We start from the raw sequence: 12,868 nt of genomic DNA, 5'->3' as shown, positions 1-12,868 counted from the left end.
TATGGTAGTCACCTCATCTTGAGAGTATCCAGACATGACAATTAATGTTCTGCACTGCAAAGAAAAAGCCATGTGGGTACATTAGGTAAAGATCATGGCACATACTTTACTATTGCAAAACAGATGTTCTAGTAGGTACTAGAACGATTCTTACCATTTCAATGTAGATCTACCTTGATGCATGATGGGTAGCCTGCCATCTCCTCTTCTAGACCTCCTTCCCCTAGCCGTGTGCTGGCTCTACCTGCTCCTCTGTCCCTATACCAAGGTGGAGGAGAGCTTCAACCTGCAGGCCACTCATGATGTCCTCTACCATTGCACAGACCTAGCCAAAGTTGTGGGAAAATTTTATGAAATGTTGTATATGATTTTTCCTGCAGTATGATCATCTGGAATTCCCTGGAGTTGTTCCACGGACCTTTATCGGACCACTTGCTCTGTCAGCACTCTCGTTTCCCATGGTAACCCTGGCCAAACACACTAACGTCGGATCAAAGTTCACATCACAGATACTAGGCATGTGCACATGTACACGCGTACATACCTGATGTATTAATGATAGCATTCATCATCATGCAGTTCGTGCGGTGTTGGGAGGAATGGTGTGTGGTGCGTTTGCACTATTCAGAAGAGCTGTTCAGAGGAAGCTTGGTGGCCCAGTGGCCATCTTCCTCACCCTCACCACCTGCTCTCAGTTCCATTTCTTATTCTATGCTTCAAGACCTCTACCCAACACATTTGCACTCATCTTAGGTAAGATCACCTGTTGTGTAACATGTAATACTTGATGAATAACTTCTTCTAGGTTGTCAGTATTATTCCGTATGCTTGTGCACTCAACCTTATTACAACTCTTGTATTTCCCTGCAGCTCTGCTGTGCTTCAGATGCTGGCTTCTAGGACAGCACACACTATTCATCTGTCTCTCTGGAGCAGCCATTGTGTGGTTTAGGTTCGAGCTCTCCATCTTGCTTGGTATCATAGTTATCATGGAGCTGCTCAATGGACGTATGACTGTATGGAGGACGGTGATGACCACTCTCTCCGCTGCCGTTCCTCTACTAGGTGGGCACGCTTGTGTATACATGTGCAAATATAACATTTGTCCCTATTACACCATTGATTTGTACGCATTTAGGCATTTTGTATCAATAATACAGTTGTTGCTAAACTATCCCTTCCTTGTAGCGCTGACTGTGCTGGTGGACTCAGTGCTATGGAGGAGGTGGGTGTGGCCAGAGGGGGAGGTGCTCTGGTTCAACACAGTCAAGAACAAGAGCCACCTGTGGGGCGTATCCTCAATCTAATATAGCACATAATGTAGGCAGATTGCATCCTGTATGAAACTACATTGTATACACATGTACATACGGACTCCCTGACTCCTCCCAGACACTTCCATTTCTCTGGTACTTTTACTCTGCCCTGCCTCGCTGTCTCCTCTTCACCTCCCTCTTTATCCCCTGGGCTATTATTCGAGACAAACGAAGGGCCCTCACACTTGCTGCTCCCGCCCTCACCTTTGTGCTGGTCTACTCACTCCTCCCCCACAAGGAACTGAGATTCATCGTCTATGCCATTCCTCTGCTCAATCTTGTCATTGCCATGGGGATGGCTAACATGTAAGTATAGCCTGTACATAATACCCATAAACCATCAGTTGAGCTACCCAGCGTTAAATACAGCATCTTTGAACGCCTATAACGTTAGTTCTGTTGAGATAGGCATTTCAGATGATGTTTGGACCTGTTTTTGATAAAAGACCACATGTGGGCTAATTATATCCCATTGTATTTTCCGAAAATTGATTATGCCCAAATTTGATATTTGAGCATGCCATCTGAACGGGCTCCTTCTAAGCTTTCAAACAAATTAATTGTGAATTTAGACCACCGGAACTCTACTCTGAAAGTATTCCATGTATTCATTTACTGTACATTATTACATGTAACTAAGCAATACACAGACTATAATGTGTGTCCTTAACACCTTCACATTGCAGTTGGCTCAACCGGTCCAAGCTTCCCCATTTTGCCCCCCTCCTGGTACTGTCCACTCTCTGTCTGAGTCTGGGGGCCTCCCTCTGTCTACTCGCCATCTCTCGGCATAACTACCCAGGAGGCGTGGCCTTCACACGACTGCACGAGCTCATGGCCGACCGGACTGGTAGTGGAGATATCAAAGTTCATATTGGAGTAGAGGCAGCGATGACTGGAGTGTCGAGATTTGGGGAGTTGGAACCAAACTGGAAGTGAGTGAGATCCCAGGGTTACTAGGTCTATTGGATCAGTGATTGAAAAAGATTGTAACCTTGGCCTGTTTTGATGGCTAAGTTTAGGTGCTCATAACATGCCCTTTGAATTACTCAAACTATAAGTGGAAGTGTAGGTACTTAAAGCACACCACCCTAGCTACCGTAAACACTCTGATCACTCATGCATTGTGTTGACAACATGTTTACTCTGCACACACACACACACTCCCCTCTACAGCTACTCTAAATTGGAGGGTCTGGAGGCAAACTCAACGGAGATGGCCTCGTTCACGTTCCTCCTGATATCCGCCCCTGACCACACCCACTACAAGGATACACATGAGGTCTTGTTATCAGTGGAGGGATTCTCGGGACTCTCAATTAACACACACCATTTTCCACCTGTCAAAATTTCACTGCAAGAAAAGATTTTGGTGCTAGTTCGAAAGACTGATTTCAAGGGACTGAGGTGTCCCACAGAACATTAATATAGCTAGCTATGTATTTACTACGTTTAGTTTCCATACTACAATCATGTTTGACATTTTCATTTGAAGTGCTCATTTTTAAACAGTTAAGATTGAAAAAAAAAATAACGGGATGAAATCAGGAGAGTTACAGAAACAAACAGCCAACAGACCTCAAGTTGAAATCCAGCAACTTGCAGGCCCAAACTAAAAATCACCAAACAGAAAAAGATCTTCACAGCCAGTACAAAAAATGAACTGGCCATTGCACACATGCATACAGTTGTATACATGTTATCATATTATTTTTTGGAATGAATTATCTTACTCAATGAACTAAAAACAGAGACACTGAAACAATAAATAATTACATACCAAAACAAAACAAAACCACATAAGTACGTACATGCACAGTCCTAGAGTTTATTTTACAGTGAGCTGTCCTTTTTGACTGCGGTTTGTGAAATTGTTGTTCCTAGAGCACATGTAATGGTAGTTTGCTCTCTGCCTGTACCTCAAGACGGCACCTTCGAATGAAGCTGGAGCATTGTTGAGGAGCTGATTCATTTGGTCCTTATCCTCCACAGAATTGGCTCCACATGTTGTTCTATAAAAGCAGGAATAGTACCCAATGCTACCAAAGTATGCAGCTTTGTCAATAGCCTGAACAGCCACATCAGAAGCCGGGTTTTGGACTGTAACACCCGGGGGGGCATAGAGCAGCTCAGCAGCACCGAACATGCCAAGGGATTGGCCAACGGGGATGGGGTAGCTGCTGTTAGCGTCAGGGATCTCAACAATGTTGGTCCTGTCAGTACCTGTGTAGTTGTAGAGAGTGAGAGGAGTATAATCATTATAATTATACTAGTACATGAAGCACAGTGAGCAACCTAGTATGTAACAGCCTTTCAAACAGACACAGACACTAGCAATGTAAACCGGTATACTCACACAATTGTGTACGTATATCCATTGCAGTACATTACAACTGTATCTGATATAATACTGACCTCCAGTTCCCTCGCCAGCGTCACCAGTCTGTCCGTCACCGCCAGGGGCTCCGTTGTTGTGTGTATTGGACCCTGTCCACTGGAAGTGGATACACTCGTCCTGGTTGATGGTCAGTCTATTGGGCACAAAGTCGTACTCCACGGCAGGATATGTTTGGACAATGTTCCCACGCTTTCCACGGACATTGAGGTTATGGATGGTGCAAGCTTCGGCATCAGCGTTTCCGAGGGCACTGCGAGGGCGGAGCTCCATGACGTGGGTGCGGTCTTGGAAGGTACGACCAAATTGAGCGGTGTTGATGGCCAGACGAAGAGGTTTGTTAGTGGTAGAGCTGATGTCAACATTGGGGTTTTGCTCCACAGGGGAGAGAATTCCAGCACCACTGTGGAAGTCATTACAGAGTGTAAACAGTGAAGATATCATACTTGCCACAGCTTAAGCTAACATAATTTATCAAAAAGCATATGGAACCTTTCCATTTACTTACAGTTGCTGGTTGAAGCTGGCGTCAGTGACCCACGGCTGATAGTCGTCAGTGGAGATGTTGTACCTGCAGGAATATAATCATGACAATAAAACTGACTTGCTACTTTATTAGGTCAGTGTTCTGGGTGGCTGTGACAGTTAATTAGATGGCATAATTGACCACCTGGTCCACCCTCCTAATATGCCCTGAGGATTGTTTATTCCCAGGATCTGCTAACAATATGTGACATCCCACACACCCAGGTGCTCTGAGGAATGCGGGACAACAGAAGCTGTTCTAATGCTAATCACAGAGGGAGTAACTCAAACCTATTATGGGGCATGTTTGCACACCTCCCTGGAATAAAAATAAGGATAATATTTCATTGTCTCATGATCAGAAAGAAAGCAAGCGATCAAGTTCCCATATCAGGATACCAGGATACCAATAAAACATTAGCTAGGAGTGAGATGATACTACAGAAGCCATCAGTCACAGAAACTGAGCACCACACCAGCCAAATTGTACCGTGGGAGGTGAAAACACAGAAGCCAGTCTTTCTGAGCTCATTATATTATTATTACACAGCAGTAGCTAGGATGCTAATTCAACCACAACAATGACAACGTATGTTATAGCAAGAGTGGATAGCGGGTTTCCACGATTACTACAGGAGTTCAATACTCTTACTCTTATCTACTCTTGGTTGTCCAAAAAGTGATAACTAAGGGGCTTGCATGCCTAACCATTACTGAGAATGTATGTATGCACATTTCTTAAACTGATTGCTGTACGTGTTCCTGTTCTATCTATTCAGATCTTCAATGGGATAGGAAACATACACTTAGTGAGATGCAAACCATGTCCTGCAATGCTAATGGATGAAAACCCTGTCTGCATATGTATGTATGCTGATTAATAGCCGTCCTTATATAGAAAACACGTGTCTTGATTAAGGCCAACATCAGTCTCAATATAGAGGTGATGGGGTACAGTCACAAACATTAGCAGCTCACAATCAACTTTACCTCCATTTTCCCAAACCAGAAGACCTGGCATTACTACCAACAGCACTATCTTATGCCAATAATTAACTACTATAATTATACCACCAAACAGCAGCTCACCTCAGTCTCAAAATGGCAATCTTGCTTCTTCCACTTGGAAAGTAAGGAAGTGTCCATGTGTAGTTCAGAGTTACTCCGTCTCTGCCGTTACCAAGGTGATTGTCTCGCGACCAACCACCTTGCATACAGTCGGGTGCATTGGGGAGTACTAAACAACTGAAGGGCTCTCCAAATGATGGGGCCGCCCACACACGTCTGTAGCCGTCCGTGCTGTTCCTTGCGTCACAGGCACCTTGATTCGTAGGTGTATCGATGTCGATGTAGGCATATTCAGTGAACCATATCCTCTCTACATCTGGATCTGCAAGTGGTAGGTATGATTAAAACACTATCAAGAGTCTTAAAGATAAAGATTATCATGTCTGAAAGAGTATGTGCACTGAGGCCTAACAAAGTAGTGCCTCTGATGAACATGGTACAAACAGACGCACGTACCTGCGTTGTCTGCTTCACAATCTGCCTGGTTATTGAAATCGGAGTGACCTTTGACCTCACCAGTGGGGTACCTCTCCTTGCAGATCTGCTTGGGGGCAACGTTGAAGCTCTCCTTCTGATAGAAGCTCTCACACAGCGACACATTGTCACTGAGAACAGCAATGTCCTGTGGAGAAATGGTCATTCATAATAATGATGTCATAATCGGATCATTCATAATAATGATGTCATAATCGTATCACACTTCACTGGCAAAGTTTATGCATAGCTGCATCATACAATGTTACTAGAGCACACGTGCGAAACAATCACATCATGGTATGTGTGTGCCAGTGCTCACCCTCCAAGGAGTGGGATGCCAGTAAGGATAGTAGTCCCTCTCCTCAGGGCACTCGTAACCACGTCTGTTCCCGTTGGGGTTCTGGCGAGTGAACTTGGCTGAGTCACCACGGAGATTCTGATCGGCTGTGAACAGACCTGCACGAAAATAAGAGCTGACATTGACAACTATACAAATAACACAGGGGGAGTGTTGTGAAAAACGCATCAGAATGCATAATCGTATGCATTGTTGAAAACTAGTAGGCAGCAAAATTAATGTTGCAAGAAAGATTGCACAACAGTTTTTGGTGGATGAATGTTGCATGCAAAAGTTGCAAGACAGTTTAGCTGACTGTGACAGCTTGTTCGCATATGAATAATTATATTGAACCATGGGATCATTTGCAACATGAATATTATTTGAACGGAATAGCCCGAGGGTCACTCCCCCATGCACAACCAACGTGACAGTCTATCTAATATTCACAGGTATATACAGGTCAGCACCAAGTACTTATATGGTTAAGGTTGAGGGTCAGCATGGGTTTAGGTAAGTAATGGTTAAGGTTGAGGGTCACTTGTGCATGGGTTTAGGTCAGTAATGGTTAAGGTTGAGGGTCAGCATGGGTTTAGGTAAGTATGAATTACTAAATAAGGATATTTCACAAGTTCTTAGCAACTTCCACCTTCGCCCTTCTATGTAACTAACGGAGAAGGCCATTACATCATGTCATCAGTATAATGAAATGCAAAGATATCAGGCATTGCTGCAATGATAACACCATTACCTTCATTCCTGTCCCTTCTGGTGCAGTCGTCATAGTAGCTGTGACTCTCGTGCAGACCTCGGTTAGCCTGTACATTGTCGTTCCTTCTGTTCATATATGCAGCATAAGTCTCGCCATTGGGAGGTCTCTGGTGATTTTGTGTCCCAGTATTGGCTCCATTTCGCATCTTTGTTGCTATTTCCTCTGAATCAGTGGGTGCTGTATGTGGGGGGGGGGGTAGGTATAAGTTTGTGAGTGTGTGCACTGATTGGGGGGGGGGGTGCTCCCAACTTACGGGTTTGAGTGGACCCAAAGTCTTCGTAGTCCTGTACCATGTACTGAATGACGAGGTTACAGTTGAGCTTGTGAGTATCGGTGTCCTCGTTGCCACCACAACCGTGCTGATTGGTCCACTCGATTGTGAGCTGGGTCTCAGCCTCAGGGCCACTCTGGAAGTATTTCTGTGGAGCAGGTGGAAATTGATTAATTAGCATAACACATTATTGTGGCTTCATCCAACGAAAGAATATTCGCTGCAAGAACTAGAACTTAACTAGAAAGGCTCACCATGTAATAGATTTCGTCCTCTGAATTAAACGCTCCAGTTTCCTGGTCCCCTGCATTATAACCTCCTCTGTTGTTGTTCTGGAGAAGGGCAACGATTTTATATTGTGATGCATACTAAAAATAATTAATTAAGATCTACATGAACATTTCAAGCTAGCTAGCTAGCTGCTAGATCTAGTACCTGTGAGTCAAACAGCCTGTTTGCATTGTTCCTGTTAGCTGAGCGCTCGTTGAGCCTATTGTTGCTACCTCTGGGGTTGTGCATGTACACATCGCTGGTAACCAGTGCAACAAGTCCGAGCAGACAAGCAAGTCGCAGTCCTACTGTCATCTTCAACACTTCTCTTGGATTGGAGCTTCAGAAATGCAGAGCTTTTTTGCTTCGTGGAGAGATTTTATCCTTTAGTTTGTGCTTTTGCAGCAGGGGAGGAGTCTAAACTTAGCTTGGTTTTGTCCAAACAAAGGCAGATTATGGTGTGTGGGGGAGGATTCACATGACCACATTCTTGCTTTATTTGGAGCTGAACTTCAACATTTTGCAGCGAACAAAACGTCCTGCACTTGCGAGATCAGGCTATTGCGGAGAGGCTTAGAAAACAGAAACAAAGTCCTGCAAAGCAAAACTTCTATCAGAAAAGAGACGAGACAAGACAAAATGAAGGCAGCCATCCTAACTCTGGCTTTGGTCATCACCTTTGTCCAAGCCGACATCTACCTGCACAACCCTAGGTACGTGTGTGAGAGCTAGACATACACATTATGTCTAGTAAGCTTTGGTGCAAACTCCGTGTCTTGGGTAGTGCAGCAAAACTGATAATTGGGGAAGATTCTCTGCAATTTTAAATCATTTTGCTCTGTTTATTTTGCAGAGGTTCCAACAATCGTCTAGATGAGGCCAACAGAGAGCGTAACAACGCGAACCGACTGTTTGACTCGCAGAACAACAACAGAGGAGGTTACAATGTGGGCAGTGTGTACTATTACGAGAACTCAACCCTCAGCTTGGAGTGGACCAATCAGCACACTTGCGGTGATCAGAACGCCGACTGTGAGCAGATCATCCAGTACATGTGTGACGATCGTTTGAGGGACGGATCATCAACCAAGTAAGTATCTCTGCAATAGTAGGTGGAATTCGAAATAAAAATGTCTTACATGTACTAATGTGAAATCTTAATTAATTGTGAATAATAATTGTTGGGCTTTAATCAACCTCCCCTCCACCCACCCACTAGCACCATTCCTGACAACCCTACCCGATGTAATAACTACGATTGCAACACTGATCTTGAATTTGGTATGCACGAGGATTTTGACTACTACACCAACTGTGAACTGAGGAGTCGTAACATGGGCCTCTTCACAGCCGACCGAAATCTCCGTGGCAACACGGCAGAGTACACTCGTCAGAACAACAACGGGAACAGACGTGGTTACGAGTGCCCTGAGGAGAGGGACTACTATCCTTACTGGCACCCCACTCCTTGGAGGGTAAGCTCAATCATAATCTGACTATAAAAGTTATACCAAAAGGCCTCTTGTTGTATGGTAACTTACAAACTGCTTCTTTCTCTGTGTGCAGGATATTGTGATCTTCACCACGGATGTGGCCCGCTGTCCCTATTATCTGGCCGAGTCTGAGAATGTCAAGTCACGCTTTGCGTGCGTCCTCCCCACCGACTACATCAACATGGCCAACAGAAACCGTGGCAACAACTTCATCATCCCCATCACCCGAGAGGAGTGTGAGGTGAGAAAAAACAATAATTTTATAAAGCAATTTTATTTCATTTCCAATTTTTGACTTGCTGTGATGATTGTGTTGTCTCCCCCCAGGCTATAGTGCATGACGATGGTACTGAGAATGGAACAACTGGTGTCTGGCGAGAGTTCACTCCAGACCCTAGTGTGGGAGCACCAGAGTGCGTGGAGGCTCACTGGAGCAGAGACAATCACCTTGGTAACACTGTAGGGGGCTTCCCCATTAATTACAACTGGACTATCCCCAATCTCCCACATGAGCACTGCACCATCAGGATTAGGTAAGTTGAGGGAAGGTTTGATTGGTCAGGCTAGCAAAATGTGTTTTCAAGCCTATAATTTCACTCGCTATAATATATATACATTGTAAGCCTTTTCAATTACCCCCCATAGATACAACATCACAACCACTGACTATGAAGCTTGGGAGGGCGTGAGTGCAGAGCAAGCCTCTCGCAACGAGCAAGTCTACAATGGAAACCAGGACAACCTTCAGAGAAGACGAATCTCTCCTATACCCTCAGTGTATGAGCGATTCAACTTTAGTTTTGACGAAGCTAAGGAGGTCAGTGAAAACACTGCATTCTGTTTTGTGGGAATTTGTATATGCATGTCTTGCTTTCATTTTGTTACGAGGTTTCCTCATACGTATATGCTATAATAATAGCTACGCGCATGGTTGTCTGTGTTTGTAGTTTCAGTATGTAAGAGTGTTTTGTGTACATCTACAGAGAGGCTACGTGTTCCGGCAGAACCCAGTGGTGAAGATCTTCCCAGACAGCCCTGGCAACAACAACTTTGGACTCCAGCTAGCCATCAACACCAACCAGTTTGGCAGGACCTTCCAAGACAGGTGTGTTAATTGTAATAGCCTGTGTGAAAATGCGTGTAGATTGGATAAATCTCTAAGCTGGTAATTAAAAGTAGCTTGATGTTTTTTGTCTGCACTCTGAGGTGTGATGCAATTTCATTACCTTATATGGTCAGGCTTTAATCTCATTTGTATTGCATAACTTATCATAATTCCACCAGCCGCTCACATGATGCATGAATCTTGTTAGATAATAAGCTGGCTCACATGATGCATGAATCTTGTTAGATAATAAGCTGGCTCACATGATGCATGAATCTTGTTAGATAACGTGAGTCATTGTACCCCCCACTAGGTCATGAATACTTGTGGAACACAACCACGTTCCTCTCATGCCTAATATGACCATGCCTAACAGCAGTTGACCTCTATAGCAGCTAGACTTCAGACTGGTAGTTAGACAGCTGGTGTTAGGTGGCACATTCCCATATTAATATCATCATCTCTTTATCTGTCTCAAATATGGGGTGTCATGAAATTCCTAATTTATATCATACAAGTTTTATTGTGTCCTTTTTGTATTTTACATAACTAGTGATTGTTAGATCATAATTATGCCTAAATCATCTCATCACATGCACAAACATACACCACATTTAACCCCCACCCCACACACACATACACAAACACAGAGGTCACTCCTTTGCCATCAGATCTCAATCAGAAGAGCTAAGCAGTGAGTGTCCAACCATCCATAACCTCAATGTCCGTGGAAAGCGTGGAAATATTGTTCAAGTGTATCCTGGAGTGGAGTATGACTTTGTGCCCAATAGACTTGTGGCTGCCGTCGGTGACTGCGTTCATTTCCAGTGAGTATATATTTTCCATGCATGTATAGTGTCTTGACTGTACGACATCTTGGGCAGTATTCAACTTTATTTTATGTTGCTTGCAGATGGACAGGTTCCAACACCAACCCCAACAACAACGATGGACAGGGAAGGGCCGGTACAGACAGGAGCAACGTGGTGCTCCTCCATGCACAGAACTACGCTGAGGGGATGGTCAAGACTGACACGTTCGGTCACTGGGGCAATAGCTACCCAGAGGACCTCGACACTACTAACACCTCTTTCCTCGGTCTCTCTCGTGCAGACAGACAGGCACTGGCCACTCTGGAAACAAGTAAGTGGGAGTATATGCCCAATATTGGATAATAGAACTTTGTGTGGAAGTATATTGAGTGTTCAGGAAGTTACTAAGTTCATTATCTGCAGAACAATACGGAGGAGAGATGTCTGAGTTGGATGATGCTGGAACGTACTTTGACCTTGGTCCCCGTAAGATCACTATGAAGGGAACCTACTACTACATGTGCACGAGGAACAACAACTTCACCAACAGAGGACAGAAGGGCAAGATCATTGCACAGACCGACCCACTATCTCTCAAGAGAATCGGCTGGCCAGGCGGTGTCGTGGAAACACCACAGTAAGTTGATTAACTGACTGCATTTTCTACATAATTATCTGATCGTCATGAGAACTGTTACTGTACATGTGATACAGTGTGCTGTATTGTTGTGTACTCTGTACTTTATGATTATATGCCTCTCTCTCTCTTTCTCCTCATAGAACAACACTTACTGTTCCTCTGGGTACACTGAGCCAGGCCGTAGAGTTCCGTGTCACAGACATTGCTAGCCCCGATATTGCAATAGCTGACATTCAGCGTCTAGCTGGTGGTGACGACATGGAAGTTAACCTACCCGAAAACCAGGCCAGTGGGATCAAGAAGATCGACCCAACCGGACAACTTCCTCAGACCTCCCGTAGTATGATGGCAACAGTGGGTATTGATCTGGACGATCCTACAACAACGAGTGCTGTTATCTTGCAAGCTAATGAAAATAACTTCTGGGTGTTTGAGCCACTAGAGACTGAGATCGTTGACGGACGGGCTGTAGCACAGACAGACAGCGGTGGTTACTTTGTGGTTTCTACTCCACTCCAGTACGGTCTTGTGGTGGGTATTCCGGTCGCCATCGTGGTGATTCTCCTCGTAGCTATAATTGCACTACTACTGGTCATCTATTTCCGTGTTCGCCCTGAGAAGTGGTCGTCAGCCAAAGAGAATGTGCAGAAGACACAGATGAAGATCAAGAGGAGCTTTGCCAAGCAAATCTAAAAAGACAATAAACTTGTGATTTAGATAGTATTTAAAACTCAAACTTAGTTCATTTTTTCTGCTTTTTTTTTCATGTATACAACTGTATGCATGTGTGCAATGGCCAGTTCATTTTTTGTACTGGCTGTGAAGATCTTTTTCTGTTTGGTGATTTTTAGTTTGGGCCTGCAAATTGCTGGATTTCAATTTGAGGCCTGTTGGCTGTTTGTTTCTGTAACTCTCCTTCTTCTTTTAACAGTCTCATTTCTCATTCAGTGTGCAAAAAAGTTGAACAAACAAAATTAATTATTATAATGACACTTATTATTAACAAATAATTATGTTCAGAGTTTGTAAACTTCTGTTGATGGTTGAGTGCTTGTGAGAAATGCAGTGGAGGCAATATCAATCTGCACGATCGGGGAAGGAAGGATATTAAATGCTGAGTTATTGATATAAAGAGACGACAAAGTCACAACTATACCTTTGATTCCTCCATTTCTTTCTTTATCTTGGCGATTTCCTCGCGAAAATAGCTGATTGGGTCATCAGGTTGGTGTGTCATCACATGTGTAAGCAATCCCTGCAATGTTATTTCCATAATTATTTGTAAGCACATAATTTTCTGTTGGAATGGCTAGATATATTATCTTTGCTAGGACCTACCTGGAAGACTTCTTTCAGCTTTATTTTAGACAGATAAGCTTCTGTTTCT

The 12,868-nt window shown here is 43.9% G+C and overlaps 3 protein-coding genes across 3 annotated transcripts; 2 read left to right on the top strand and 1 right to left on the bottom strand.

Moving 5' to 3' along the window:
* Nucleotides 1-137: 137 nt before the first annotated feature.
* On the top strand, nucleotides 138-2,832 carry LOC135346799 (dol-P-Man:Man(7)GlcNAc(2)-PP-Dol alpha-1,6-mannosyltransferase-like). The gene is made up of 8 exons (XM_064544540.1): nucleotides 138-334; nucleotides 381-516; nucleotides 580-753; nucleotides 871-1,065; nucleotides 1,189-1,292; nucleotides 1,393-1,622; nucleotides 2,003-2,251; nucleotides 2,493-2,832. The coding sequence occupies exons 1-8, from the start codon at nucleotides 182-184 to the stop codon at nucleotides 2,740-2,742; spliced, it is 1,491 nt and encodes a 496-aa protein (XP_064400610.1). The 5' UTR covers nucleotides 138-181; the 3' UTR covers nucleotides 2,743-2,832.
* On the bottom strand, nucleotides 2,799-7,859 carry LOC135346794 (protein DD3-3-like). Its single transcript, XM_064544534.1, has 10 exons — nucleotides 7,597-7,859; nucleotides 7,416-7,493; nucleotides 7,144-7,309; nucleotides 6,870-7,067; nucleotides 6,101-6,237; nucleotides 5,761-5,926; nucleotides 5,326-5,626; nucleotides 4,220-4,282; nucleotides 3,732-4,114; nucleotides 2,799-3,539 (listed from the first exon to the last, which is right to left on the bottom strand). The coding sequence occupies exons 1-10, from the start codon at nucleotides 7,744-7,746 to the stop codon at nucleotides 3,145-3,147; spliced, it is 2,037 nt and encodes a 678-aa protein (XP_064400604.1). The 5' UTR covers nucleotides 7,747-7,859; the 3' UTR covers nucleotides 2,799-3,144.
* A 68-nt stretch (nucleotides 7,860-7,927) lies between these two features.
* Nucleotides 7,928-12,455, top strand: LOC135346789 (protein DD3-3-like). Its single transcript, XM_064544528.1, has 11 exons — nucleotides 7,928-8,144; nucleotides 8,285-8,521; nucleotides 8,651-8,906; nucleotides 8,998-9,165; nucleotides 9,252-9,457; nucleotides 9,570-9,741; nucleotides 9,908-10,029; nucleotides 10,680-10,856; nucleotides 10,943-11,172; nucleotides 11,265-11,478; nucleotides 11,622-12,455. The coding sequence occupies exons 1-11, from the start codon at nucleotides 8,071-8,073 to the stop codon at nucleotides 12,172-12,174; spliced, it is 2,409 nt and encodes an 802-aa protein (XP_064400598.1). The 5' UTR covers nucleotides 7,928-8,070; the 3' UTR covers nucleotides 12,175-12,455.
* Nucleotides 12,456-12,868: the final 413 nt, after the last annotated feature.

The sequence above is a fragment of the Halichondria panicea genome, chromosome 13, assembly GCF_963675165.1.
Source record: "Halichondria panicea chromosome 13, odHalPani1.1, whole genome shotgun sequence".
Classification (NCBI taxonomy): Eukaryota; Metazoa; Porifera; class Demospongiae; order Suberitida; family Halichondriidae; genus Halichondria; species Halichondria panicea.
This window is presented reverse-complemented; position numbering and strand designations above follow the sequence as displayed.

Bases quoted from the DNA above. Each gene is read 5' to 3' on its own strand.
- LOC135346799 (XM_064544540.1), top strand. From the start codon at position 182: ATGATGGGTAGCCTGCCATCTCCTCTTCTAGACCTCCTTCCCCTAGCC. The intron at 517-579 runs GCATGTGCACAT...ATCATCATGCAG, and splicing joins GTTCACATCACAGATACTAG to TTCGTGCGGTGTTGGGAGGA. The intron at 1,623-2,002 runs GTAAGTATAGCC...TTCACATTGCAG, and splicing joins GCCATGGGGATGGCTAACAT to TTGGCTCAACCGGTCCAAGC.
- LOC135346794 (XM_064544534.1), bottom strand. From the start codon at position 7,746: ATGACAGTAGGACTGCGACTTGCTTGTCTGCTCGGACTTGTTGCACTG. The intron at 5,627-5,760 runs GTACGTGCGTCT...TACCACTTGCAG, and splicing joins TTGTGAAGCAGACAACGCAG to ATCCAGATGTAGAGAGGATA. The intron at 4,115-4,219 runs GTAAGTAAATGG...TGACTTCCACAG, and splicing joins GCCAGCTTCAACCAGCAACT to TGGTGCTGGAATTCTCTCCC.
- LOC135346789 (XM_064544528.1), top strand. From the start codon at position 8,071: ATGAAGGCAGCCATCCTAACTCTGGCTTTGGTCATCACCTTTGTCCAA. The intron at 9,166-9,251 runs GTGAGAAAAAAC...GTCTCCCCCCAG, and splicing joins TCACCCGAGAGGAGTGTGAG to GCTATAGTGCATGACGATGG. The intron at 9,742-9,907 runs GTCAGTGAAAAC...GTACATCTACAG, and splicing joins GTTTTGACGAAGCTAAGGAG to AGAGGCTACGTGTTCCGGCA.